Raw genomic sequence first — 25,683 nt, 5'->3', positions numbered from 1 at the left:
AATAGCCCCCAGCCCCTCCTCAATGTGTGTTCACCAGAGGAGGCTCCAATTCCAGCCGGGAACTGGAAGGCAATGGAGGAGGGAGCAAGGAACAGAGAAAGGGTTTCTTATCCTTTCACAGCTTCAACAACTCCGTGCTCTAAATAATCAATAATAAAAGTTATAATATAATAAAATAGTTCTTCGTGAGGCAGTGGAGATGGAACGAAGCCCTCCCCAGCCCCTGCTTCGGGCTCGGGCTCTATAAACTCAGTAGTCAAAAGGGTTTTTGTTACTTGGGGAGAGGTGGGAGCGGAGGGGGCGGTTCTGAGGGCAGGGGCGGGGGCCGGGGTTTGTCCGTGTTGGCAGCGACTCTGGAGCTGGTGGAAGCGCGGGGATTCAAGAGCTCGCCGTAAGCGTGGAAGTCGAAGGCAGAGGGCTGGGTGGGTTGCATGCCCTGCGCGTGCAACAGAGAGTGCAGCATATTGACCGTATCCTGGTAGTCACTGGCCTGGCTGGCGTTGTGCCCGTTGGCCCCCGTGGGACCCTTGTCCGATTTGCTGTGGGTACCCCGAGCTTTGTTAGCTTGGGATAAAGGAAGATTGCTCGTATCCGAGCCGTGCCCCGGGAGATGGACCGCTCCGGGGAGGTGCGGGTACGGAAACGGCACACCGGGGCCTTTGGAGGCTTTGCTGACTTTAGGTTGGTGGTCATGGGCCGCCGCTGCCGCCTCCTCAGGCAGGGGCCTCTTGCGGGATGAGGAGCCGAGGGGTCCGTAGCTCTTGTGGGGCAGGGAGCCGGGTGGGCCACCGTGTTTAGAGTCTCCTGGCCGCTTGCCAGGCACAGCACTGGGGCCAGCGCTGAGCTGGGTGTGCAAGTGTTTGTGAGAATGGTGGTTATGGTGGTGGTGGTGGTGGTTGGAAGAATGGCCCTTGTGTTTCTCCTTGTGCTCCCGGTTCTTGGCACTGCTCTCATCCGAGGAGCCGTGCCTGTCTGCACCGGTTGGCATCTTGATCCGCATTTTTATCTCCTCCTGCTTGGAGGGGAGCGGCCTGTTTTCCCCAACTCCACCTGCCACCGGGAGCCTCAGCTTCAGAGCTGATGCTTTGTCACCCTTTTCGGGCCCAGGAGGGCGTTCAGGGTTCTCGGGGCCCCCAATGGGGATTTTCAGGATGATGGGAGAGGGGTTGCTGTCCTGTTGAACTTCCCTCTCCCGCTGCTGCTGGACCAGAAGGTTCTGCGCGGCGTAGGCGTACTGAGAGCGCACGTTGGCCTCCATGTTCTCCAGCTGCCGCTTCTGCGCCGCCAGCTCCTCGGCGTGCTTGGCCCGGTATTCCTTAAGCGAGACTTTGGCTGACGGAGCGTTCTTGCCGGGGTGTTTCTGATAGCCAGCACCATCTTGCTGTGATGGATGCTCGGCAGCCAAGGAGCTTTCGTTAGTCCTGTGACTCTGGCTGATGTCCAGCTTGGCTGGAGGATGCCAGTGGTCAGTCTGGGACACATCGGCACCGCTCTGCTCACTGGGAGAGTCCGCTGCGGCCGGCAGAGAAGGCCCTGCTCCAGCAGTCGAGGATGTCGACATGCTCATTAATCCAGCAATGTTCATGTCTGAGCTGTTGTTCCTGGAAATCATGTTGAGGATCGTCTGCTCCGAGAGGCTCTCGTCTTCGCCATGGTCGTCAACTTTAGACTTCTTGGCTGCTTGAGAGGCCTGGAATAAAAGCAGCGAGTGGTCATTTCCTTTGGGCTCGCACTGAAGCTGGGGTGATGCAAACAGCTCGCCTCCTATGATACGCATGCACTCAGTTAAAGACAAATCCGCTCTGCCCACATCTCTCCTTGCGGGAAAAGATCCAAACTGTGGGAGCGGGGCTGCCAGAACACTTTCAACCCAAGGTCCCCACAGCATTCATGCACTACAGAGGAACCTGAGTGTCAAAACATTTTGCAGACGCGCAGCATTCCTGTTCCCCACTACGCAAGCCCTTCGGATACTGCCTTGCACTGTAATTCCAGAGACACGGATGAAACCACAGCCTCTGTTCTCCCGCAAGCACCCACAGCCCAAAGCAAGGTTCTTACCCGCCAGTTCCGGATGCGTTTAAGCCGGTTGGGAGTTTTCTCGAGGATTTGCAGGAATTCATGAGTCAGTTCTGCAGAGGAGACACAAACACAGGCAAGAGGGGTCAGAGGCGGACGGGACAGTGTCAGCGCAACCCCCTGCGCATGGATGGATGGAGCTACCGGGGAGATGGAGCTACTCCAGGAGGGGAAATGCTGAGAGCTGGTATCCCTGATCACATTTCAACTCCTCTCTCTGAGCCTTTTGCCATCTCTGCTGCCCTGGAAACCTTGGCGAGACCCAAAATCCTGGAGTCCATGAGCCCGGCCAGTGGCCGCATTGGAATGGCAGACCCAGGAAGAGAGATGCCAAAATAATGGAAGAGCCCTTTGGGAAGGGAGATCCTCGCTCCAAAACTTACCATCTAAGAGCTCCAGAGTTACAGTGCCATCAACGTATTCCCACCAGTGCTTCCCGTCCGTGGAGACTGGGATCTCCCAGTTGGACCACTTACAAGCCAGGTGGATACAGACGCAGGCCACAACGGGAGGGGTGTACTGCAGGCTGAAGGTGGTCAGGTGCAGGCTGACACCAGCGGGAGAGAGAAACAGAAAGCCATCAACTCCCGAGCCCCAACACCGGCACTCAGACCACATGGTGGGGAAGTCCCTGCCATTCCTCTCCCAGTACAGTCCTACTGTTACAGGTGTCTCTATCCCAACTCCGCCGACGTGCTTATTCCTTCCCTGCTCTTCCCCAGGGAACTGAGCAGCTCAAGGCTCTGTGGCTCCTGCCGAAGGTTTCTCCAAGGGAGAAAGCAAGCTGCTGTGTTGTTCCCTGACAAGCCACAGCATCGCCGCCATGGGCTCTGGGAACTCAAGACACTTCCAAGTTCAACTTCAAGGAGCAAACAGACCCTCTTTGGCTTTTAAGAAGGGACTGGGCTTTCCCAAATGAGTTTTATGCAAAGCATTGGCTGTGAAAAGCACCATGTGACCCAGGAGTGCCAGAAAGGGAGCCTGAATACCTATCAAGCCCCTTAATTAGTGAATTAATTTGCCACGTTACAGCTCGGATGTCAGTGCTGGGAGCCCTCGGAAAAGATCTGATAGACTAAGCAAGCATCCAGCTCCCTCCCCGCAGCAACACCAGGTCCACTAAGCCTCAAGAACCACAACAGCAAGCCAAGCGCAGGATTTGCCCGCTGCCATGCTCAGGAATCAGCCCTTTCCAAGAGGAAGTGGAGCTCTGAGTGTCTCTGTGCAGCCACAGGATGGTACAAACCACATTTCTGCACCACACTCTAGTTATTAAACCTTCATCAATCAGTGCAAAGCGGAGAGAACAGGGAAAGGCACCTACAGCCAAACAGTCAGAAGCTGTTTTACGGGTACTGTGTTTATCCATACATCGAGAACACACACCTGGGGAATTTGGAGCCCTTATGGGGTCTGCCAAGGTATGAAGCGACATTCAGGTGCACAAAGAGCCTGAACTCTGCCCCAGAATGATGCCAGAAGGAAGCAGAAGTTAAACATCTGTAGCAATGCCTGATAAACCCAGTTTATCACCTCAGCACCTTCATTTGGCGCTCCATGGCATCACTTTAAGGCAAAATTGAGGCTGCCTGGCTGTGTTTTGTACTTTCCACCTGGATTTCTTTCAATTACAACCTTAATCTCGTCATTCCTTGGGTTTGCAGTTATTGCTGCAGGGATAAAACACGTTTCAAGGATGCCTTTACCCACACATGTTACCACCACCACCACCTTCCCTTCATGTTGATTTACGCAAGGAACCCACACGGTGCTGTGAACGGAGAATAGACTCGCCTGAGGCTGTTCAGGGCTCGGAAGCATTGGAAGCATTCTCCGACTCTACAGCTTCCCCTGCGCTGGCGCATGAACCACCTTTTCCTCCCCTCCTTTCACTTCTGCAAGTTCTTTCTTAACATCACAAGATTTACCATGACTTGGTCTGTTCCAAACGTCAACTCCACAGTTTGCCTAAAGCTCGTAATCCACAAAACTCAGTTTTCAGCATCACAAGCCCCAACACAAGGCCAGCTATCGGTGAAAACCTCAAGACAGAGCTACCCGCAACCCCTCAGGGTGAAAAAAAAAAAAAAAAAAAAGCTTTTATCCTTTCCAAGGCTCAGCTTATAAGACTCTATGCAGTCACAGAACCTGAACAACCATTTCCTTTTGAATGCCTTGTGCCTGCACCCAATCCCCCTTCTTATTCCTTTATCCTCGAGATCCATCTTCTCCAGGGTATGGACTGAACTGGCTGACAACTTGCACAGCACCTGGTTCAATGGAAAAACTCCCTCTGACCCTAATCCACTAAAAATTATTCACTTCCAGTCTCCCTTTTTGTTTCAGTTTATTTTTTTTAAACTTTCCCAACTACCTAACTGCCCAGAAATGCAAGCAGTGACGCTCCTGAGCATCTTATCTCCCTTGCTTCCACGGCCAATTCTAAAGCTAGTTCTGACCAGCAGCTCAAAGGAGAAAGGGTTCCTGCTCTCCCTGAAACAAACCAGTGCTGCCCAGTTACCCACAAGGCCAACCAACGCCCTGGGTCACTAGCAGCACCAAATAAAACCCTCCATCAAATATGAATCAATTGTAAAACAATAACCTGTTGGTAGCCATGAAATAGGAAGTTTGCGCCAAGTCCTTGCTGGCTGGAAGAGAAAATGAGAAAGTGGGACGTTAGTCTGCGCATCCCAACCAATATTGTGATGTTTGAGTGCAAGACCCACAGGCATCTTGCCACCGCCCCCGCCCCCCAAAACACCCAGCACGGTGCGACCCCGCCACAGCAAGAAGGGGTTTAGGAATTACTGTAAGTAATGAGCTCTGTGTGGTTCGACAGAGCCACAACACTTGCATCAGGCATTTGAAACTGCCTCTATTTGGACCTTTGTTACGGTTATTAAGGAGAGCGACTGCAGGCCAGCTCTTGGCTGAGCACTAGAACGGGTGCAGGCTAGGCTGACAGAGTTGGGGTTGTCCAGCCTGGAGGACAGAAGGCTGCGGGGAGACCTTAAAGCAGCCTTCAGTACAGAAAGGGGCTCCAGGAAAGCTGGGGAAGGGTTCCTGATCAGGGAGTACAGGGAAAAGACAAGGGGGAATGGTTCTGAGCTGAAAGAAGGGAGATTGAGATGAGATCTTAGGGAGAAATGTTCTCCTGTGAGTGTGGGGAGGCCCTGGCCCAGGTTGCCCAGAGCAGTGGTGGCTGGCCCATCCCTGGAGGGGTTCAAGGCCAGGTTGGATGGGGCTTGGGAGCCCCAGATGTAGTGGGAGGCATCCCCACCCATGGCAGTTGGAACTGTCTGGGCTTAAAGGTCTCTTCCAACCCAACCCATTCCACGATTTTCACAGCTCTTCTCGCTATGTGGAGGAGAAGCCGCAAGCGCCCGCCTGTGCTGCTCACCTCGCACCAGCTGCGTGCACTTCACCACATGGGTATGGGGATGATCGATGGTGATCTCAAAACCTGGAGGAACACAAGACATACGGACATCAGGAAAGCAGCAATGCATCCCAAAACCCCACGTTCCCTACTCCTGGGGGACAAGGCCTTCTTCCCTTCCCTCCTACAGCCCCAGATTTCTGCTCAGAGGCCAGCAGGAATAAAGGAGCCTGTTTTCCTGTATCCAGAAGACTCAGGTTCTCTGGTCACAAAACCCAAAGGACACTGCTGCTGCCAGACCTCCAAGCAGCTAAAGGACTTCTGCACTCAGTAGAACCTTGCTGCAAACAAAACAACTATTAAGGATTTTAAAAATAGCAGGACAAAGTCTCTTACAGCAGCTGGGAGGAAGGAGAAGACAATGGCATCTGCTCAAAGGAATTTGTGTCACCCAAAAAGCTAAGAGGAAGCAGACATTTTCCCTTTGAAGGAGCCTACAGCGCTAAAGACAATTGAACCATCCTCACTTCGGTTTCCTATTCAGTTTGGGCATTACGTTTTAAAAGGGAAAAAGGATTCCAGTCAGTCCATGTGTGCAACAGATTTGGTTCTTCCCATGAGGAACATTCTGGAAGAACTGAGATGTTAAAAAAGGCAACTGGAGAAGGGAGTCGGGGCAGAGCTGAGATCCCAGTTTAGCTGCTTGCCAGGCCAGTGCGTGCAACCCACGGGTGTTCCTGCCCCCTGGGGTTTCGCAGGTGAGGGATTTGTGGCATTTGCAGCACCAAGACAGGAATAAATGAAGGGCTGCTGTGTATTCAAGAGCCAGACACTGCCTACCACTGTGATGCCTCTGGAATTAAACCCATGTGAGTACAAACAGGGAGTAAAGACACATTTTAGAAAGGAACAGGGTATCAGACCTAATGGCCATAGCCCCAAGTGCTGGCTCCAGCTTCTACTTTCAAATAAAGAAACCCAAAGCTGTTGCTATTCATTTTTTTCCCTCATATTCAGCTATCTGATCAAAATCTTAACTTTCAGCCCAGGTTTTGTGAGACATCTAGCAGTGAAAACTGCTTCCCAGCCACTCCCGAGCTCAAGAGAGCAACAGAGGCCAGCAATCAGCATCCAAACACAACAAAACCTGCTGTGGGAGGGGGAAAAAAAGAAGACAAACTACGCTTCTATGCTTTAATTTCTCTGAGTGTGAGTTCCACCTGCAAAAAAACAATGTTATGAAGGAAAAGGGAAGGAGCAGGTGTGTGAAAAACGGAATTTGTTGCCTGGGCTCTTGCTTTCCCACTGGCCAGCTGTACATCTGCCCTCCGGCTGTGGAGAAGGCTGAGTGGTTACGCTCTCCGCTCTGCGGAACAACTCCTGGGTCTCGAATTCATGTGGCAGCCCGGCCGCTTTGAAAAACTTACCCAGGGTCTGCAGTATTATGCTCTCTAGAATGACCAGGTCTTGGGCTTGTTGCAGGTAAGCCTGGGGTTGAGAGGACAGGCAAGTTACGAGGAGGCACTCCAGATAAAGCCTGCACATTTCAAATCCCCTTTTTCTCAGGGAGGCAAAAAAAAGCAAAGGGGAATCTTTCTTGCTGCTCTGTGCTGGGGGAACAGGCATGGATTCCCTGCCACAGAAAGATAAAGCAGAGCGCTGGGGTGGCCCTGCTCCCTGCCACTGCCTCTACGAGGGAGTAATTCCTTCGGGATCCAGTGGCCCTCTCAGTCCTGGTCCCTCGCACCACACAGGGACGGCTACCAGAGAGGAATTATCCGCTTTTTATTAAGCTTTCCTGGATCGAGCTACCCCTTGCAGGGTTGGCTGCTTGGTTCCAGGTAAGACAGGGTCTGTCTCAAGAGATGGGGAATGGGCAACGTTTTTAACAGACCCACTGTTAAAGGTGCCCAGACAGAACCAAACCAAGCCATGCGCAGCAGCTCCTGGCTCTGCCACAGGTGCTACTCAATCACAGCAGCCAAGATCTACACCCTCCTCAGCAGCGTTTCAGACAGACACAGCACACTCAAGTCATGTTTGCAGCAGCACAGCAGAGCAGAAGGGAAAAGAGGCCACCAAAGAGCAGGAGAGGGAAGCCTCCTGCTGTACAGAAGCCAAAAAGCTTCCGGCAGCATCAGAGCAGTTGAAAGCAAGGTCTGACCATCCTGAGACGCGGCCGCTCGCTTACAGAGCAGGTCCTGCCAAACCCAACTTCATGAGCTGCTGTAGCCATATGATTCGGGATGCCGCAGGCTTCTGCCATTCCCATTCCTCGTGCCTCTGCTCTCGACACTTACCTCACTCTTGGTGTCTAGAGGAGGTTCCTGGGGATGGAGACAGGCATGGGCTACCTTGATGACATAATCCAGCTTCCGAGGCTGCTCCTCCACTTTGGCCGCCAGGAACAGAGCCGCCGGTACCACCGACTGTGGAGAAAAAATAACGGTGTTTTAATAAAATGATTAAGTTCAATATTAAAACAAATAAATCCAGGTAATTCTCCATCTGAAACAAATATTCCTCGATGAAACCAATAAATCCAGCTACTTCTCACATCCGAAACAAATATCCTCGAGTAAACAAAGTCAGCGCAAGTCCAAACGCCACCAGGAGGGAAAGGGTCTCCTGTGACAGCCCTTCCCTTTCCCAGGCCCCCTCCCTTCTCACCCCACCGCATCACCCCCTCCCACTGGCTGACCGGCAGCAGCCAGGCCCCAGTGCACTTACGTTCCTGTGGAACTGGGTGAAGGACTGCACCATATAGAAGCGGTGCATGTACACGATGGCCGTGTTGATGGTGAGCTGGGAGCTGGTGGGGCGGTTAAGGAAATGCACAGGGCCATCCCTGAGCAGCACCCTCAGCTCCAGACATCCCACTGGCTCTTCTCGCTCCTGGGCCGAGCTCTCCCAGCACCCAAAACACACTTGGCTCTTCCCACTCCTGGATCTGGCTCTCCCTACTCCTGGGCCGAACTCTCCCAGCTCCTAAAACTCTCAGCTCTCCCTGCTCCCGGGATGGACCTCACTTTCCCTGCAGCTGGGATGAATAGGGCTCTCCCCACTCCTAGATAGGGCTCTCTGAAAACACACTCAGCTCCTGCCAGTCCCGCTTCTCCCCACATTCCAATCTCACTCTCCCAGCTTCCCAGCCTGGTTCTCCCCGTGATCCAGTTCCAGCCCGTTCTCTTTCCCTGCTCCCAGGCCAGGCTCAGTTCTCCCAGGGTGGTTCTCCTAGCTCCCAAAATGAATTCAGCTCTCCCCACGTTCTGGTTCCAGCCCAATCTCTCCCTATGCTCTGACTCAATCCCAGTCTCCCCACCCTCCGGTTCCAGCCTGGTCTCTTTCCACACTCTGGCTCCATCCCGTTCTCTCTTTCTGCTCCGGTCTCTCCCCTGTAGCTCCAGTTCCAGCCCGATTTCTCCCCCAGCTCCTAGCTCGGTCTCTCCCCACACTCTGGTCTCTCCGCCCAATCCAGTTCCAGCCCGGCCTCTCCGCACTCCTAGCCCAGTCTCTCCTCATGCTGTGGTCTCTCCCTACACTCCAGTTCCAGCCATGCCTCTCCACACGCCCCGGCCTCTCCCCGCTCCCGGCTCCCGTCTCTCCCAGCTCCGGTTCCAATCCGCTCTCTCTCAGCACACCCCAGTCTCTCCCCACGCTCTTGTTTAATCCCAGTCTCTCCGGTTCCAGCCCGCTCTCTCCCCACACCCCGCTCTGATCCCAAACTCCGATCCCACCCCGCTCTCCCCCCACGTTCCGGTCTCTCTGGGCTCCAGTTCAATCCTGGTCTCTCCCCACACCCCCGTTCAACCCCGCTCTCTCTCCGTTCCCGCTCTCCCCGCCGCCCCGGTGTAGGCCGCGCGGCCTGGCGGAGGCCGGATACACGTTGAGGCGCTGCCCCATGTCCTGCAGTAGATTCGCCGCCTGCTGCCGGTACGAGAGCTCCTTATCCGGGTCGAGCCCGGCCCGGCGGGAGGGGCTTCGGTCCAACTGCTCGCGGGTAAAGTACCAGCGCCGGCCGGGCCCGCCGCCCGCCGAGGCCTCCATGGCGGAACGCGCGCGCGCGCGCGCTGCAGCCGCCGCCACGGGCGCGGTGACGTCACAGGGGACGGTGGCGCGCTCGCATGGTGGCGTCACAGGGAGGGGGCGGGGCTAGTGGTGCGCATGCGCATTGGGCTCTGTTTGGGGCGGGGGGCCAAAAGGGTGGAGGGGCGGGGGGGGGGGGTCAGTGATAGATATGCGCATGCGCACTGGTCGCGCCCGTAGAGGCAAAGGGGCGGGGTCAGTGCTAGAGATACGCGTGCGCATTGGTCCCGTTTCCGGAGGGGGCGTGGCCAAAAGACTGAGGGGCGGGAATCTGTGAGAGAAATGCGCATGCGCATTGGCGCTGCGGGGGGCGGGGCTAGGAGCAGGGGCGCTATGCGCATGCGCTTTTGTCGGGGCGGGGACGGGAGAGACGCGTGCGCCCTGGTCGCCCCGCGGGGCGGGGCCAGAGGAGCAGGGCGGGGTCACGGGTGCGCGTGCGCATTGGCCTCACCGGGTCAGGGCCGCCTGTGCGAACGCGCATTGGACTCTGCGTTGTTGGGGGCGGGGGGGGGCGTGTCCCCAGGTTCTCAGCGCCCCCCCACCCCCATCCCGTGTCCATCACCTCCCAAGTCACCTTACCAGGCTCTCAGCATCCCCAGGTTACCCAGCTTCCCCTCGCGGGGCTCTCAGCCCCCCCCAGTTCTGCGGTTTCCCTCCCTTTCCAGACTCTCAGCCCCCCCAGTTCCCTGGTTCCCCCCCCACCCCAAATCCCTGGTTTCCCCCGGAGGCTCTTAACCCCAATTCCCTGGCTCCCCCTCCCCCCCAGTTCCCTGGTTTCCACCCCCGGGGCTCTAAGCCCCCCCAAATCCTTGTTTTCCCCCACCCACCACGGCTCTCAGCCCCCCTCACAAGTTCCTGTCCCTCCCCCCCCAAGATTCCCCCCCCCACAGGCCAGACCCCATCTCGTATCCAAAGTGAGTTTATATATAATTTATCTGTACACACGGACACGGTACCTCAGTCTGCGCAGGGGGAGGGGGGGCACAGGGCTGAGTGTGTGTGTCCCCCCCCCGCCCCAAAACTGCTTCAAAAGTAAAAGAAAAGAAAAAGAAAAAAAAAAAAAGTCACTTCATTATTTTTTTTGCATTTAAAAGGGGGGGAAGCTGCCCCCCCTCCCGGTGCTGGGGAAGGGGTGGGGGGGGAGGTGCTGAGATGCTGGGCCTGTGCCCCCACCACGCCCCCGGGCCGGTGGCACTTCAGTTTGGCACACGGGGGGGGGCGGTTGAGAGACCCCCAACTCCTTCCCCAGGTCAAGGGGGGGGGCAGACCACCCTCCAACCCCTTCCTTGGAGTGGGGGGGAAGCTGGGAGACCTCTGACCCCCCCTCCTTCCCTGAGGGGGGGGGGGAAGGAGACCCCCAACCCCTTCGCCAGACAGGGGGCTCAGGAGAAAGCCCCTCCCCCCCAAAAATCCCTTTCTTGGAGTGGGAGGACAGGGAGACCCCCACCTCTTCCCAAGGTAGGGGGGCCCCTATCTCCCCTCTTTGGCACATGGGGGATTTTGGCAAAGGGGGGGGGCTGGGGGCAGTGTGGTTTTGGAGGGGGAGGCCACCCTCAAACCCCCAACCCACGTTGCCCTCAAGGGGGGCACCCTCAAACCTCCCTGTCCTTGGGGGGTGGGGGGGGCATCCCCAAACCACACCACCCTGGGGGACACAACTCCCCCCAACCCACACCTTGGGGGGAGGGTACCCCCTAACCCCCCCTCCCTTCTGCCCATTCTTCCCTTTTTTGTGTGAAATCCAGGGATTGGGTTGTGTTTTCCTTTTTTGCCTGATGCCAGGGCTGGCTGAAGAGGGGGGTAAGGGGGTTTAGGGGGCTGGGGGGGCAAGGGAGGGGGCTCCATAGGGCCCCCCCCTAACTGCCTGCAGGGCCAGCATTGAGGAAATAGGTGGTCATCTCGCCTTTGCCCTTGACCTTGACCACCCCCCTGCACTCCAGCGCGTAGCCCTTGGCTGCCAGCACCTGGTACAAGTCTGTGGTCACCTGGGGGGGGACACACAGAGATATTGGGGTGAGGGGGGGTGTCTTTGAGGGGGGCTTTTTACCCGCCACCCCCTAGCCCAGCTGACCTGGATGCGATCAGGGACACCAGTGCTGTCCATGCGGCTGGAGACGTTGACGGTGTTACCCCAAATGTCATACTGGGGTTTGCGTGCCCCGATCACCCCGGCCACCACCGGCCCCATGTTCAGACCTGGGGGGCGGACACGGGGGGGACAGGGTCATGGCCCCCGCCGAGCTGGATTTGGGGGGGGAAGGGGGAAAATAGGAGAAAGGTGGGGTGTGGGGGAGACACTCACCAATCTTCATCTGGAAATTGTTGAAGGAGTGCTCATTGATGTACTTCATCTGCTCCATGAGGTGCATGGCATAGTCGGCAAGCGCCGCGATGTGACTCCGGCCCTCGCGGTCGTATGTGGACGCGTTGAGCCCGGACGCCGCCATGTAGGTGCTACCGATCGTCTTGATCTTCTCCAGCTGCCGGTACTTCTGCTCACTGATGATCTAGGGGGCACGGGAGGCAGCATCACTCCCACCCCATCCCCGTGCACCCCGTACATGTGGTTCCACAGCCTTTCCAGGACCCCCTGCACCCCACAGCCTTTCTAGGATGCCCTGCAGCCCATGCCCTGTGCTCCCAATGCACATGGCTCCATGGCCTCTCTAGAACCCCCCTGTACCCCAGCCCCATGCACTTCATATCCATGCACCCCATCTTCACGCACGCTGCTCCACGGCCTCTCCAGCAGCCCCTGCGCCCCTATCTTCCTGCACCTCATCCTGCTGCACCCCACACACGCTGCTCCATGGCCTCTCCAGCACCCCGTGCACCCCAGCTCCTGCCCCCCATGCCTGTCCACCCTACATGCACTTCCCCATGGCCTCTCCAGCACCCCATCTCCGTGTAGGCTGTGGAGCAGCATGCATGGACTTTCTGGGACCTCCTACGCCCCAGCCCGTGCACCTCAGCCCCAAGCAATTCATCTCCACGCATCCCATCGCACCCCACCTCATCGAAGTCGGCAATGATCTCGTTGAGCAGCCGCAGGCACTCGACGCCCTCGTTGTTGGCCTCCAGCTCAACATAGAACTCAGAGAAGTTGCTGATGGAGGCGAACATGACGGCCACGCACTCGCAGGACTGGTAGTAGAGTTCATCGTTGCGACGCTCCCGCGCGAGGAAATGCGCCGCCACGTCCTTGGGCAGGATGTTGTGCAGCAGCCGGCGGTTGTACGCCTGCAGCTCCTCCATCTCCTCCTTCTCACCCGTCGCCTGCGCCACGTGGGGCCATGTGGGGTGGTGGATCACCCCCAGCCCTACGTCAATCGCCCCCAAACCCTCACCCCCAGCTCCTCATCCCTTATCCCTCATCCCTGCATCCCGCAACCCTCATCCCTGGCACCTCATCCCTTGTCCCCACATCCCACGTCTGTCATCCCTCGCCCCCAGCCCCTCATCCCTCCTCCACTCATCCCTCATCCCTCGCCCCCTGCCCCTCAGCCCCTTGTCCCTCACCCCCAGCCACATGTCTCTCATACCCTCATCCCTGGCCCCATATCTCCAGCCCCACATCTCCTCATTCCTTGCTCCCAGCCCCACATCCCTCATCCCCAGCCCCTGCCCCTCCCCACCTGCAGCTTCCAGAGGAAGTCGAGGCGGGCGGTGGACTCGACTTGCTGCGCATGCAGGTAAAGTGCCAGCGCGAAGACAGCCAGGATGACGGGGGTGACGTACCGCAGAGCCACCTTCCCCTCCGCCGTGCTGCCGGCACCCGTGCCCGCATCAGCCGGGGGAGAACAGACCCATCCATGCCCACCCCAGGGACCCCAAACCTGCACCCTAAACCCAAAAATGTGCCCACCCAAAGGATCCCCAAAGATGCGCCTAAAACCCAAATCTGCACCCAAAACCCAAAGATGTGCCCAACTAAGGGGTCGCCAAAGATGCAACTACTGCAGGGACCCCCCAAACCTGCACCCAGTCCTCAAAGACTCATCCACCCCAGGGACTCCCAAAGATGCACCCAGGTCCCAAAGATGCACCCACCCACGGGACCCCTAAACCTGCACCCAGACCCCAAAGCTTCACCCACACCCCAGGGACTCCCAAGGGCACTCTCCTGTTGCTCCCACCCTCACCGCCCCCTCCTCCCAGTTCCCCACTCACCATTCACCCTGGGTGACGTTGAATGAGATCCTGCAGGGAGAGAAGCCAGGGGTTAGCAGGGTGGGAACGCAGCTCCCAGCGTGGGGACCCCCAGGAAGGGGCACGGGGCACTCACAGGGCATTGGTCACCACCATCAGGTCGGCATTGTCGAAGAGGGCGGCGTGGGGCCCTTCTACCAGCACCAGGTAGGTGGCCTCAATGGCCACCATGAGCAGCAGCTTCCCGATGCTGCTGATGTGCAGGAAGACGGAGCAGGCCAGCAGGCTCAGCACCACGCTGTAGCTGAAGTACTGCGGGGGGGACACACTGATGGGAGGCACCGGCACCTTGTGGAGACACTCACGGGGACCAGAAACCCATGGGGACCCCCTCCCAGCACCCCGCACCCTTGGGGACCCTATGCCAGCAACCCTGGAGACACTGCACCTGCAGAGACCCCATGCTGGCCCCTTGCATCCCTAGGGATCCCCCTCCCAGCCCCCTTGGGGACTTTGTGCCAGAACCCTACACCCTTGGAGACCCTGTGCTAGCACCCCTGGGGACACTGTGCCTGCAGGGACCCCATGCCAGCAGCTGGCACACTCAGGAACCCCACATCAGGGACCCCACAGGGTCCAACACCCGGCATCTGTGGGACCCCCATTCCAGCACCCTTGGGGCCCCTTCGGGAACCCCAGCCAGCACCCAAGGAGGAGCTGGCACCCGCAGCGCCACATGTCGCACCCACACAGGACCCCATCCCGCCGCGGGAGCCCCACACCCGTAGGTGCTGTGCAGTCACTTACCTCAGGGAAGTCACAGGCCAGTGCATCGAGGTGACAGGGACCCGCGGGGGTCCCCAAGGAGAAGTTGAGGGCCCGGAGCTGGCAGGGTCCCACAGCCTCGGGGGTGACGTTAAGCTCGTGGGCAACGCAGTCTCGCAGGGCCACACGGCTGCAGGCGAACTGGGGGAGATGAGAGGGTTGAGGCGGTGCCCCCAGTTCCCCCCCAAAAAGCCCCCAACCCTGCGTCCCTACCATGTTGATGAAGGCAGCGATGAAGACGAGGAGGACGGAGAAGACGCCGATGACAGTGCTGTGGGCACGGGACTGGACAATCGTCCGTGAGAGCTGCTGCAGGGCCGGGGGGAAGAGCTGGGGGGGTGGGAAAAGACCCCGTCACATGTGGCTGAGCCCCTTCAGAGCCCCTCACCCATCAACTTCGTACTCACGTTGACGCAGGAGTAGATGGCGCAGATGAAGAGGATAGCGGCAAGGAGGATGAAGATGGTGACAAAGACACCGAGCATCAGCGAGGAGCTGAGGAGAGGTGGGGGCTGTGAGGGCCAAGGGAGGCTCGGGGCTGGGGGGGAGCTGGGGTTTGGGAGGGCTGCGGCACTCACTGGGGGAACACCACGATCTGGAGGCAGCAGATGAAGCAGAAGACAAGGAGGGTGCAGGCCACGTAGCCACCAAAGCGGTCGTCCACTTTCTTGGAGTACTGGGGGGCGAAAGAGGGGTAACGTGGGGGGACGGAGGGAACTGGGGGGATGGAGGGGGACAGGGGGGACTCCAGGGGATGGGATGAAGGAGATGGGATGGAAGGGACCCCAGGGATGGAATGGGATGGAGGGACCAGAATAGAGAGTATTGTGAAGCCAGTTGAGTGGAGAGAATCTCACAGATCAGAGGGGACAGAGGTGATCCACAGCTGGGGTGGGGCAGGTGGAGGGTACCCTGAAACTAGGACAGAGAGAGCCGTGAGGGATGAAGAGGGATGGAGCAGAAAGGAGCCCAGGGGATGCAGGTGAGATGAGGGGGTGCTGACAGGACCAGGACAGAGAGGACTTCAGGGGATGGAGGGGACACCAGGGCCAGGACAGAGTGGGACAGAGGGACTCCCACCTTCTTCTCCAGCTCGGGTGTCTGGAAGGTGAGCAGGAACTTCTTGACATGGTCCTTGCGGAGCTGGTCGATGCTGCGGGCATCAATGGCCCGGCTCAGGAACTCATCCACCTCATCCTCGGGGTTGAGGGCCTCCTGGGCACCACGGCTGGGGACAAAGGGGGGTCAGGCCCCCCCCAAACTCTGTCTCTGCCCCAGGGAGGGGCTGGTCACAACCCCCCGGGTGCCCCGGCATGAGGACACTTACTTGTCCTTGCTGGAGTCATCGATGCCCTGGGGAGACACGAGGGAGATGGGGGGTGTCGGGGACACCAGCACCCCCAGAGATGATAAGGACATCCCCCAGGGTCACCAAGGATGGGGGACAGAGTCCTAAGGGTAACCAGGAAGGGGTGGGGGGGATCCCTAAAGATTCCTCAGGCCTGTCAAGGATGGAGGTGGTCCCCAGGAGTCTGCAAAGGGAGGAGGAAAGGTCTAGGGGGGACGTATGGCACCAGTGAGGATGAGAGACCTCAAGGGTCCCCAGGGTCAGGGAGGACAGGGGACATCCCCGCGGGCTGCTGAGGATGGCGGATACGCCGGGGGTGAGGGGACAAGGGATGGTGAGGATGGAGGGGACATCTGGGGGTCCCCAAGGGCTGCTGAGGACAGGGAGATCCCAGAAGCTCCCTGAGGCTGTGGCAGGCAGGAGGAAGCCAGTGAGGGCTGTGGAAGCCCAACAGCAGCCCCAGAAAGGTGTTGAGCGGCTGACATCACCACGGTGGACCCCCCGCCAGTGCCCGGTGCCTCCCCCAAAGCCACTCACCATCTGCCGGAAAGCCTTGGAGTCCTTGGTGCGGGAGAAGGAGCGCTCGGGGACCCAGCGTGGCACTAAACCCTCAGTGGAGTTGGCTCGTGCCCGCTGCAGCTTGGCCAGGATGGCTTTCTCCTCCTTCTACAGGGTGAACGCAGCCGTAAGATGCTCAGCTTTGGGGTCCCCTCTGTGTGTCCCATCCCCACCCTAAAACGCCACCCCTTTGACTCACGCGCTTCTGGCTGCAGCCAACGATGAGGAAGGTCTCGATGTTGTGCTCCTTGAGGTAGGCATTGCGTTCGCCCCCGTGCCCCGGTTCCACCTCGTAGTCCCCGTTCAAGTACTGCAGCGTTGCCCAGGTGATGTGGATGCGCCTGGCAATGGGGGCGAAGAAGGCGCTGAACATCCCTGCCCGGTGCCCACCTCCTCCCGGTCCCCATCTCGGTGTCCCTGCCCCAATTCCCAGCTCACCCGGCTTTGCCGCCCGCTTCCATGTGGTTGGCGAGGGTGACATCGTTGGACCAGACGTCAAACTGCCACTTGCGCAGCCCCAGGACGCCACAGTGCACGCGCCCGCTGTGGATGCCCACGCGCATGTTGACATTCACTCCCGTCACCTCGCGTACCAGCCTGTGGGCGGCACCGGCACCATCAGCAACGGGCAACGCAGCACCGGGACCAGGCCAACGAGAACCAGGGACGGACACAGCACCAGGAGCTGTGGTGGCACCAGGGATGTGCCAGCACCAGGGATGGGCACAGCCACCCAAGCCGCTGTGGCACCAGGAACGTGCCACGTGCCAGCCCTGGGGCTGTGCGCGCCCACCACGCTCTGCCCCACTCACGAGATGGCCTCGATCATGTCCACCCCCATCTCGACGCAGCAGTGTGCGTGGTCCCCACGTGCCTCCGGCAGCCCTGACACACAATAGTAGCAGTCGCCCAGGATCTTGATGCGCAGGCAGTGGTTCTCCTGGAGAATCGGGGGACACAGGCAGGTCAAGGGGGGCTCTAGGACCCCCTTCCAGGCCCCCCAGCCCCATCACTCACTGCCGCCAGCTTGTCAAAGCGAGCGAAGAGCTCGTTGAGTGTCATCACCAGCTCCTGGGCTGTGCACTGCGAGGCCAGGCTGGTGAAGCCCTCGATGTCGGCGAAGAGGATGCTGCCGGGAAGAAGAGCATGGCGTGGCAAGGGACCACCCCCAGCCGTAGAAGCCTCCCTCACCTGCTGCCAGTCCCCCGCAAACCTCCTCTCTCCCCACAATACCTGACGTTGTCGTGCTTCTGGATGTAGATCTTGTGGAACATCATGTCCTCCTTCTTGGTGTTGATGTCCTCCTTCATCTCCATGGCCACGTGTTGGGGCAGCACTGAGAGCAGCAGGCGCTCCTGCCCCACAGAACCCATCGTTAGTGGGGGTGTCAGGGCTCCGATGGACCCCCCAGCTTGGCAGGGATCCCCTAGCTTGCCACGGATCCCCCCAAGCTCACCTGCTGGCGGTTCTCGTGCTGGAGGTGCAGGCGCGCCTGGATGTACCCACGCGTCTCCTGGAAGGCTTGGCGCTGCGACACCTCGGCCGGGTAGTGGGTGCAGACCCCCACCACATTGGTGCAGAGGAAGATGAGGGCATTGGCGAGGAGCTGGGGGAGTTGGATGGGATGAGGGCTCAGTGGAGCCACCCAGGGACCACCAGCCCTATGGTGAGACCTGGTCAGCTCTGCCCTCCACGTCTCGGCCCCCCAAAACGCCAGCGCTGGTATCAGGGGGGTGCAAGGGGGGCTGCGGGGCAAGAAGAGGTGGAGATGGAGATGCAGAGACACGGGGACACAGCGGACAAAGGGGGGAAGACACACAGGGACGTGGGGAACCAGAGCAGGGGGGGCAGCAGGGACACGGGGGACCTGGAGACCCAGGACAGGTGGCACCTGAGGCTGCAGGAAAGCAGGGGGATGCAGGGACCTGGGAGGGGCATAGGGGACATGGGGACACAGGGAAAGGGTAGGGGGCACAGGGAAAGGGGGAGCACAGGGGATGTGGGGACATGGAGGGGGGTCACAGGGGACCTGGGGACATGGGGAAAGGGGGTCACAGGAGACCTACAAGGGTGGGGGGGTGAGAGAGTGGGAACCCAGCGATGAAGGGACCCAGGGTGGGGGGCACATGGGGACCCAAGGGGACACAGGGACGCAGGTCAGGGGGCACATGGGGATGGGGGTTGGGGGGCACGGGAACGTGGGTCGGGGGGGCCATGGGGACCCAGCCAGGCCCTGGGGAAGGGGAGGAAGCTGGGGGAGGGCCGGGAAGCGGCCGTGGCTGCAGCGGGATCGCTGCGGTTTCCCCTGTCCCCCGGGATCAGGGCTAGGGTTATTTATAACGCCCGGGCAGGCGGGGAACAAGGGCCTCGCACCCCCGCACTGTCCCCATTGCACCCCACGGCTGGGGGTCACGGCCCCATCACCTCCACTTAGGGAGCTTAGGGACACACACGCAGCCCTGAGGGGAGCCCCAGTCCCACTGCGAGCACCGCGCTACGAGCACCCACCACCACCCCAGGGTGGAGAAGGGGGCACAGGACAGGGGACCCCACCAGGGTCCCAGCTGCCCCCCCTGCATGGCAGCTCACCCCCACCCTGGGGTCCTCCCCCTGTGTCCCCCCCAGCGGGGTTTCCGCCAGCCCCACAACGGGGGCTTTGTGGGTGCCCCCCCCCCCCCCAAATCCTGCCAGCACAGCCCACAATGGAGGGTCTGTGTGCAGCCCTGCCGGGACGAGGGGCCCCCACAACCCGCAGGGTGACCGCTGGTCACACTGCCAGCAGCACCCATGGGACCCCAGCCATGGGACCCCCCTCTCCTCAGTGCTGACAGCCGAGGGGCCCCTCCCGTATCCAGAACCTTCCATCCCGCACCAAAATTCCCAATCTTAGCGGGACCCAGGGTGCAGCCGGCAGGGATTTGGTGCCCCCCACCTTCTGTTGGGGGGTGTCCTCCGTCCCCACCAGCCCTACCTGCTTCCAGAGGAAGGGGTCATCGGCGTTGCGATGCCAGGCGATCACGAGGTGCAGGACGGAGAGGAGCCCCCCGGCCAGCACGGCCGCCCGCATCCGCACGGGCAGCAGCGTGTAGGTGATGTAGATGAAGAAGACGCTCCACCAAACGCCCTCGGCCGCGCTGCGCGGCGCCACGGCCACCGTGCCCAGCACCTGCACGCCAGCCAACAGCCCCAGCACCACGTAGCTCACCACCCACATGGAGTCGTGCGGGAAGGCGCTGCAGCTGCACAGCACCATCAAGAGCAAGAAAAGACCGGTGGCCACCGCTAAGGCGATGGTAGCCGGCACGTGTGGCTTGCCAGGCAAGCAGTGGAAGAGCAGCATCACGGCACACACCAACACCAGTACTCCCATCAAGACCGTCAAGCTGCTCTGGTTCATCTGGAAGAAGTAGCGCTGGTAAAGCCGCTCCAGTTTGGGCGACTGGAAGCGTTTGGAGCGGAAAACCTGGAGCAGGCGTTGCCAGCACTCAGCAGCCGCTGGCCGCTCGCTGGCTCTGGCGCCCTTGGGGCCCTTGGCTTCGTTCTCCTCCAAACCCAAATCTACGGGTTTGAGCGCCGGGTCGCCCACGGTGCCCTTCTTGCCGTAGTGGTCCTCCTGCCAGGTCCAGCGCAGCCCCCGGGGGGGCCCGGCACCCCGCTCCATCTCAGGGTCCTGCAGGCAGCTCATGTAGCGGGGGCCGCAGAGCGCAGCGCGGGCGCCCTTCTTGCCGTTGCGTTCGCCCCATGCCGTCTTGCGCTCGTCCACCTTGGGCACCAGGATGCCGCTGAACCACGACATGCTGCGGGCGCCGGAACGGCATCAGCGCCAGGGACCGACCCCCCACAGACCCCTGGCTGCGCTTCGGCCACCGTGGGAATGGCCAGCGCCCAGTCCCAGTCCTGGTGCCCAGTGCCCCAGTGCTCACGCCCAGTACTGGTGCCCCATCTGCCAGTGCACAGTCCCAGCGTCCCAGTGCCTAGTGCCCATGCTTGGTCCCAGTGCCCCAGTGTCTGTCCCCAGTCCCGGAGCCCAGCGCCCCAGCGCTTGTCCCTACCGAGGCCACCACAAGCCCAACCCTGGTCCCAGTGCCGGTACCGAGTGCCGGTACCCGGTGCTTCGCCCCACAGAGGCCACCCAGAGCCCATCCTCCCCGGTGCCGGTGCCCGGTGCCGGTGCCTGCCCTACCGAGGCTGCCCCGGGCCCGTTCCCCGGTGCCGGCGCAGTGACCTGCGGCAGAGCTGGCACCGTCCCGGCTCTGTTTATCTTGAACGGCGGCCAAGGGGCAGCACCGGGCACCGGGGAACCAGAGGGGACGTGGCAACCGGTCCCAGCCCCGGGGCGAGCGGCGGTGGGGAGCCGGCCGGGCCCCGGTAACCGCCGCCTCGCTGCTCCGAGCACCGCGCCCCGGGGCCCAGCGCGGTGCCGCCGCCCTGGAACCCCGCGCAGCGCCACGGTTACCCCCGGCCCCGGGGTCCCCGCTCTCCCGCTGCTTCCCGGTCCCGGTGTCCCCCACCCGCAGCGCCCGGTCCCGGTACGCCCGATACCCGCCCCCCCCCCCGTCCCCCGTCCCCGCCGTCCGATCCCGGTCCCCCCGGCCCGGCCCCGCTCACCTCCGCCTCCTCGGGGGCTCCGGCCCCGCCGCCCGTTCCTACGCGGCGGCCGCGCTGCGCCCCCGCCGCCCCATCCCGGCCGGGTCCCCGGTGGCGGCGGCGGCGGCGGCTCCGGTCCCGGTGGCGGCCGCAGCCCCGGCCGGTGCCCGCCCCTCCACACCCTCCCCCCGCCCGGATCCGCTCCCGGGCGCTCCCGGCCGGCGGCCTTAAAGGCGCAGCGGCGGCGCCCGGTACGGCCGGTGCTGCCCGGCAGGGCTCGGTCCGGTCCGTACCGCTCGGTCGGGCTCCGTAGGGCCCGGTACGGCCGGTGCTGCCCGGTAGGAGCGGCGGGCGAGGCGCGGGCGGAGCGGGGGGCGGGCGAGCCGGGATCCCCGGGGGCTGCGCACACGCACCCGGACACACGGACACACGCACCGACATGGCGGGGACAACGGGCACCCCCCTACCGGGCACCCCCCGGTCTGCACGGGGACCCTTCCGTGGGAGTGTGACCCTTGCACACCCGTCTGTGCACGCACCCCCCCGGTGCCCCCTTGCACACTCACACGTCCCTTTGCGTGTGCACACACACACTGACACACACCTACACGGCCCTGAAGCAGGCCCAGCGCTTGCACACACACACCCCCGCACACACCCCCTTGTGCACGCGTGGGCATCCTCACAAACACCCCCCCGCACACACACACCTGTTTTGCACACATGAAACACACACACGCATCCAGGCACACATACGTGCTTGTTTTGCCCACATACACCCCCCCCCCTTGCACTCCCCCCACCCTCACACGCCCCACCTTGCACACCCCCCTCCCCTGCAGACTCACATAGACACACACGCTTGCACGCTTCCATCCACCTCTTGCTTGGCTCCCCTCCTTGCACACCCTCCCTTTGCAACCCCCAACCCCTTACACCCCAAAACCTCTTGCGTGACCCCTCACCCCTTGCAGGCCCTCCTTGAGCCCCCCACCTCCTGTCATGCCCCCCCCCTTTGCACCCTCCAACACCTTGCATCCCCCCCGAACCTCTGGCACACACACCCACCCCCCCTTTGGACGCTCCCTCCTTGGACACCCCCTCCTCCCTTAGACACCCCCTCCTTGCAGGTGCTCCCCCCCCGCGTGAGCGAGGCTCAGGCCCTGCCCCCCCCCCCCCCCCCCCCCCCCGCAGCAGCGCGGGGCCCCGGGGAGCGCAGTTAATCATTAATCAGTAATTAACAACGGCTGGGCAGAGGAAACCCCGCAGCGGGGGGGCGGGACGGGACGGGACGGCAGGTGCCAGTGAAACCCCCCCCGGGAACCGGCACCGATTCGGAATGCGGGGATCCCCGGGACCGATTCTGCCCTTCTCCCAGGGCGGGGGGGGGGCAGATACCGGGGGGGGGGGTATACCCCAGGGGGGAGATACTTCGAGGAGGGGATAGTTACCCCTGCGGCAGGGGGAGCGGCTCCCGGGGCGGGGGGGGGCGGTTTGTAACCCGGGGGAGGGGAAGGTACCGGGGACGCGCACACACGCGACACGGGACTCCCGAACCCTCGTGGGCTCCCGGGGTGGGGGGGGGGGTGTTGTCGGTCCTTTCCCGGGGGCCGCGGGGGCGGGCGGGGGCGGGGACGGCCGGGACGCCCCCCGCGGCCCAGTGTGATGCGGAGCGCGGCGGCGGCGCCGTTCCCGGTAGAGCGCGGGTCCGGTGCGGGGCGGGATCCCGGGGGGAGGCACCGGGAATGTCCGTCCCGGCGCAGCCCGCCGCTCCCGGCTCCTTCCAGGTGAGGGATACCGGAGCCCTCCCGCTCCGGTTCCGTTCCGTCCGGTGATTCCCGGTGCTGAGCGGTTCTCCCCGCCGACGCCCGGTGCTGACCGGTATCCCCCGTTCCCGCAGAGCCCCCGGAGGCTCCCGAAGCGCAAGAGCCGGTTCAAGCGTTCGGACGGCAGCACCTCGTCCGACACCACCTCCAGCATCCTCCGCAGGCAGGTGAGCGGGACCGAGACCGGCGCCGGTAACCGACCCCGGGGCGGGGCACCCCGCCGGCCGCCGCCGCTTGCTCCGGGGGCTGCGGCTCCGCATTGAAGCACCGACCGGGGGCCCGGGGGTAGCGATCGGGCTCCCCAATCCTCGCACCGGGGAGGGAACCGGGAAGCCGCCCCTCTTCCCCGCCGCTCCCTCCGGTACCGGTGGGATCGCAACAGCCGCTCCCCGCGGCTAAAAATAGCGAGTGCTGCGTCAGGGCCGGGCTCGGCGCCCGGTACCGGCACTGCGGCGCCGGGGGTGGGGGGGCGGCTCCGGGGAAACTGAGGCAGCGGAGGGGGAACAGGGAGGCAGGGATTGGGGGGGGGGGGGTGTCCGCTGTGCCGCCCCGCCCGCTCTATCAACCTGCCCCGGGCCGCCTCCCCGCGCTGCCACGGGGAGCAGGACAACCCCCGCCGCTCCGGTTTAACCCCGGGGGAACGGGGCGGCCACGGTGGGTCCGGTAGGGGCGGCCCCGGGGGGGCAGGGAGGCTCGAGCGCCCGGTTTGCCCCCCAGGGTGGCACCTACCCCTCCGGTGCCCCCGGCGCGGCCCCTTCAGCACCACGGAGAGAGCCCGGCCCCGCCGCTCGGTACCGGTACCGGTGTCTGCTGCCCGGTATCCGCTGCCCGGTGCCCGCTACCGGGGCTCGGTGCCCGCTGGCCAAAGCCCGGTACCGGAGCCCGCCGCCAGTCCTGCCGGTGCCCGGCACCGGAGCCCCCGCCCCACCGAGCGCGGCCCCCGGTGCGGCCCCGTCCGGCGCCGGTGCGGCCGGTGCCCGGTGACGGGGCGGGCCGGGCCGGTCCCCCGGGGCTGCCCCCCTCCACGGGGGCGGGGGGGGGGGGGGTGCGGCGGGGGGGCGGGAGCGGCTCCGGCCCTGCCGCAGGGCTCGCCCCGCAGACGGGGCTGTTACCGGCTCGGGGCAGGACCGGGGCCGCCGCACTGGAGCATGGAGGTACCCACCGGGACCCCCGGCACTGCCCCCCCGTCCCTGCACCGGGAGCCGCTCTGTGAATCGCATTCCCCGGGAGACGCTCCGGGACCCCAAACAACCAGTTCCCGGCATCGGGGTCCCTCGGGACTCCGGTTCCCGGTGCAGCCCTCACGGGGGGAGACCCACCGGAGACGGAGCCGGGCCCCTCGTCCCCCCGGGAAGGGGGAACCGTGATTCCCCCGTTCCAGCCCCGTTCCTCCCCCGTGGAGGGGGCGGCTGAGCGGCGGGGGCGGCTCCGTGCGGCACCGGGGGAGCGGCGGGGGCGGGGAGGGGCGGGGAGGGGCGGCGGCGGAGCGGGCAGGGCCAGGCGGAGCCCGAGCCGCAGCCGGTGCCGGTACCGGAGCCGGGCGGCGGAGGGGGGGCTCGGCTCGGCTCGCCCCGTCTATGTCGTTTTCTGACTCCAGCGCTACCTTCCTGCTCAACGAGGTACCGGGAACGGGAACGTGGGGGAGGTTGATCCCGGTACCGGCACCGGGAATGCCGGGGGGGTTGAACCCCATCCCGGCACCGGGAAAGGGGGGCGATAGTCTCCGTACCAGGGACCGGGGGGAGGTTGGTCCCGGTAACGGGGACTGGGGGCCGGAGGGGGTGGTGGCATTACCGGGGCTGTGGTCTCGGTGATGGGGACCGGGAGAGGGTGATCGCGGTACCGGGGGTGGTGGTTGTCCCGGTACCGGGGAAATCCCGGTTCTGGGGAGGCAACTGCACCCCCGGCAGCGCTGATCGCTTTGTTCCCCCCCTTTCCCGGTGCCACCGGGACCAAAACCGGGCAGGGGGTGGAGAGGACGGACGCGACCCCCATGGCTGAGGAAGGGTGCGGGGTGGGGGGCACTGGGGATACTGGGAGGAGGGGAAGATGCTGGGGGGGTCTGTCTCTGGGCTGGGAGGTGCGTACTGGGGGGGCGTGCTGGGGATGCTCGGGAAGGGGGGCGGTGATGATGCTGGGGGGGCGGTGAGGATGCGGGCGATGCTGGGGGGGGGTCGTGCAGTGGAGGCCATGTTGGGGGGGGCTATGCTGGGAAACCATATTGCCTGCGTCGAGGGGGGGCTCGATGTGAGCAGGGCCCCGGGGGGTGGCGGGGGGGGGGGCTCAGTCACATCCAGGCACCTATAAATATTTCACCGCAGCTTCTGTGCCTGTTCCGGGCACAGCGGGAGATGGGAAAGCAGCGGGGGGGGGGCGGGCAGAGGAGAAGGGGGGGCTGCACTGACGCCCCACTGAGCAGCTGCCACAGATTCATAGCCCCAGGTTTGGGGGGCCCCCCTCTTACCCCCCCCCCCCCATATTGAAGGGGTTGCACCCACAGGCGATGACCCCTAAGTTTGCCCAGCTCAGTGCCACCATGGGAAGGGGCTGGGGGTCACTCTGGGGGCGACAGCACCTCGGGGGGTGCTCCTTGCATTTTAGTGCCCCCCCCCCTTCCTACTCAGTCCTGTCCCACCCCCGCAGGGCTCGGCAGACTCCTATACCAGCCGCCCCTCGCTCGACTCCGACGTCTCCCTGGACGAGGAGCGAGAGGGCGCGCGACGCGAGGTGGAGAACCAGGCCCAGCAGCAGCTCGAGAGGGCCAAGGTATGGGGGGGAGCCCGGGGGGGGCACCCAGGGTATGGGATGGATGCTGGGGGTGTTGGGGGGGGCAATGAAAGGGC

The 25,683-nt window shown here is 62.6% G+C and overlaps 3 protein-coding genes across 6 annotated transcripts in view; 1 reads left to right on the top strand and 2 right to left on the bottom strand.

Annotated features, from left to right (window-relative positions):
• Nucleotides 1-25,683, top strand: part of CACNB3 (calcium voltage-gated channel auxiliary subunit beta 3) — a 127,407-nt gene that overhangs the window by 97,600 nt on the left and 4,124 nt on the right. Inside the window, exons 1-3 of one of the 3 annotated variants that reach the window (XM_069879555.1) lie at nt 22,673-22,801; nt 22,915-23,007; nt 25,484-25,606. In XM_069879555.1, the coding sequence (XP_069735656.1) occupies nt 22,760-22,801; nt 22,915-23,007; nt 25,484-25,606 (258 nt within the window). In that variant the 5' untranslated portion in view covers nt 22,673-22,759. Of the gene's footprint in view, nt 1-22,672; nt 22,802-22,914; nt 23,008-24,360; nt 24,460-25,483; nt 25,607-25,683 lie in introns of those variants that run through there. The other 2 variants (XM_069879557.1, XM_069879556.1) reach the window with 2 other exon arrangements.
• CCNT1 (cyclin T1) lies at nt 137-9,562 on the bottom strand. The gene is made up of 9 exons (XM_069879394.1): nt 9,345-9,562; nt 8,192-8,273; nt 7,762-7,890; nt 6,889-6,949; nt 5,483-5,545; nt 4,685-4,730; nt 2,463-2,626; nt 2,062-2,132; nt 137-1,690 (listed from the first exon to the last, which is right to left on the bottom strand). Exons 1-9 carry the CDS (start codon nt 9,506-9,508, stop codon nt 272-274), a joined length of 2,199 nt encoding a protein of 732 aa, XP_069735495.1. The 5' UTR covers nt 9,509-9,562; the 3' UTR covers nt 137-271.
• Nucleotides 10,463-21,181, bottom strand: ADCY6 (adenylate cyclase 6). 2 transcript variants are annotated; one of them, XM_069879534.1, is made up of 22 exons: nt 21,036-21,181; nt 19,399-20,224; nt 17,884-18,033; nt 17,661-17,782; nt 17,445-17,556; nt 17,240-17,367; nt 16,866-17,024; nt 16,627-16,768; nt 16,407-16,535; nt 15,849-15,874; nt 15,602-15,749; nt 15,100-15,197; nt 14,929-15,016; nt 14,735-14,851; nt 14,504-14,662; nt 13,833-14,008; nt 13,718-13,747; nt 13,183-13,312; nt 12,560-12,823; nt 11,850-12,054; nt 11,619-11,743; nt 10,463-11,532 (listed from the first exon to the last, which is right to left on the bottom strand). In XM_069879534.1, exons 2-22 carry the CDS (start codon nt 20,221-20,223, stop codon nt 11,404-11,406), a joined length of 3,462 nt encoding a protein of 1,153 aa, XP_069735635.1. In that variant the 5' UTR covers nt 20,224; nt 21,036-21,181; the 3' UTR covers nt 10,463-11,403. The 2 variants fall into 2 exon arrangements, with proteins under 2 accessions (XP_069735635.1, XP_069735636.1); XM_069879535.1 differs by lacking the exon at nt 21,036-21,181 and adding an exon at nt 20,611-20,633.

This window comes from Phaenicophaeus curvirostris, chromosome 38 (assembly GCF_032191515.1).
Source record: "Phaenicophaeus curvirostris isolate KB17595 chromosome 38, BPBGC_Pcur_1.0, whole genome shotgun sequence".
NCBI lineage: Eukaryota > Metazoa > Chordata > Aves > Cuculiformes > Cuculidae > Phaenicophaeus > Phaenicophaeus curvirostris.
This window is presented reverse-complemented; position numbering and strand designations above follow the sequence as displayed.

Bases quoted from the DNA above. Each gene is read 5' to 3' on its own strand.
- CCNT1 (XM_069879394.1), bottom strand. From the start codon at position 9,508: ATGGAGGCCTCGGCGGGCGGCGGGCCCGGCCGGCGCTGGTACTTTACC. The intron at 5,546-6,888 runs GTAAGTTTTTCA...GTGTTCCTCCAG, and splicing joins CATAATACTGCAGACCCTGG to GTTTTGAGATCACCATCGAT. The intron at 1,691-2,061 runs GTAAGAACCTTG...CTTTTATTCCAG, and splicing joins AACGCATCCGGAACTGGCGG to GCCTCTCAAGCAGCCAAGAA.
- ADCY6 (XM_069879534.1), bottom strand. From the start codon at position 20,223: ATGTCGTGGTTCAGCGGCATCCTGGTGCCCAAGGTGGACGAGCGCAAG. The intron at 13,313-13,717 runs GTGAGTGGGGAA...GGGTGCCGGCAG, and splicing joins AACGTCACCCAGGGTGAATG to CACGGCGGAGGGGAAGGTGG. The intron at 12,055-12,559 runs GTGGGGTGCGAT...CGTGCCCCCTAG, and splicing joins TCATTGCCGACTTCGATGAG to ATCATCAGTGAGCAGAAGTA.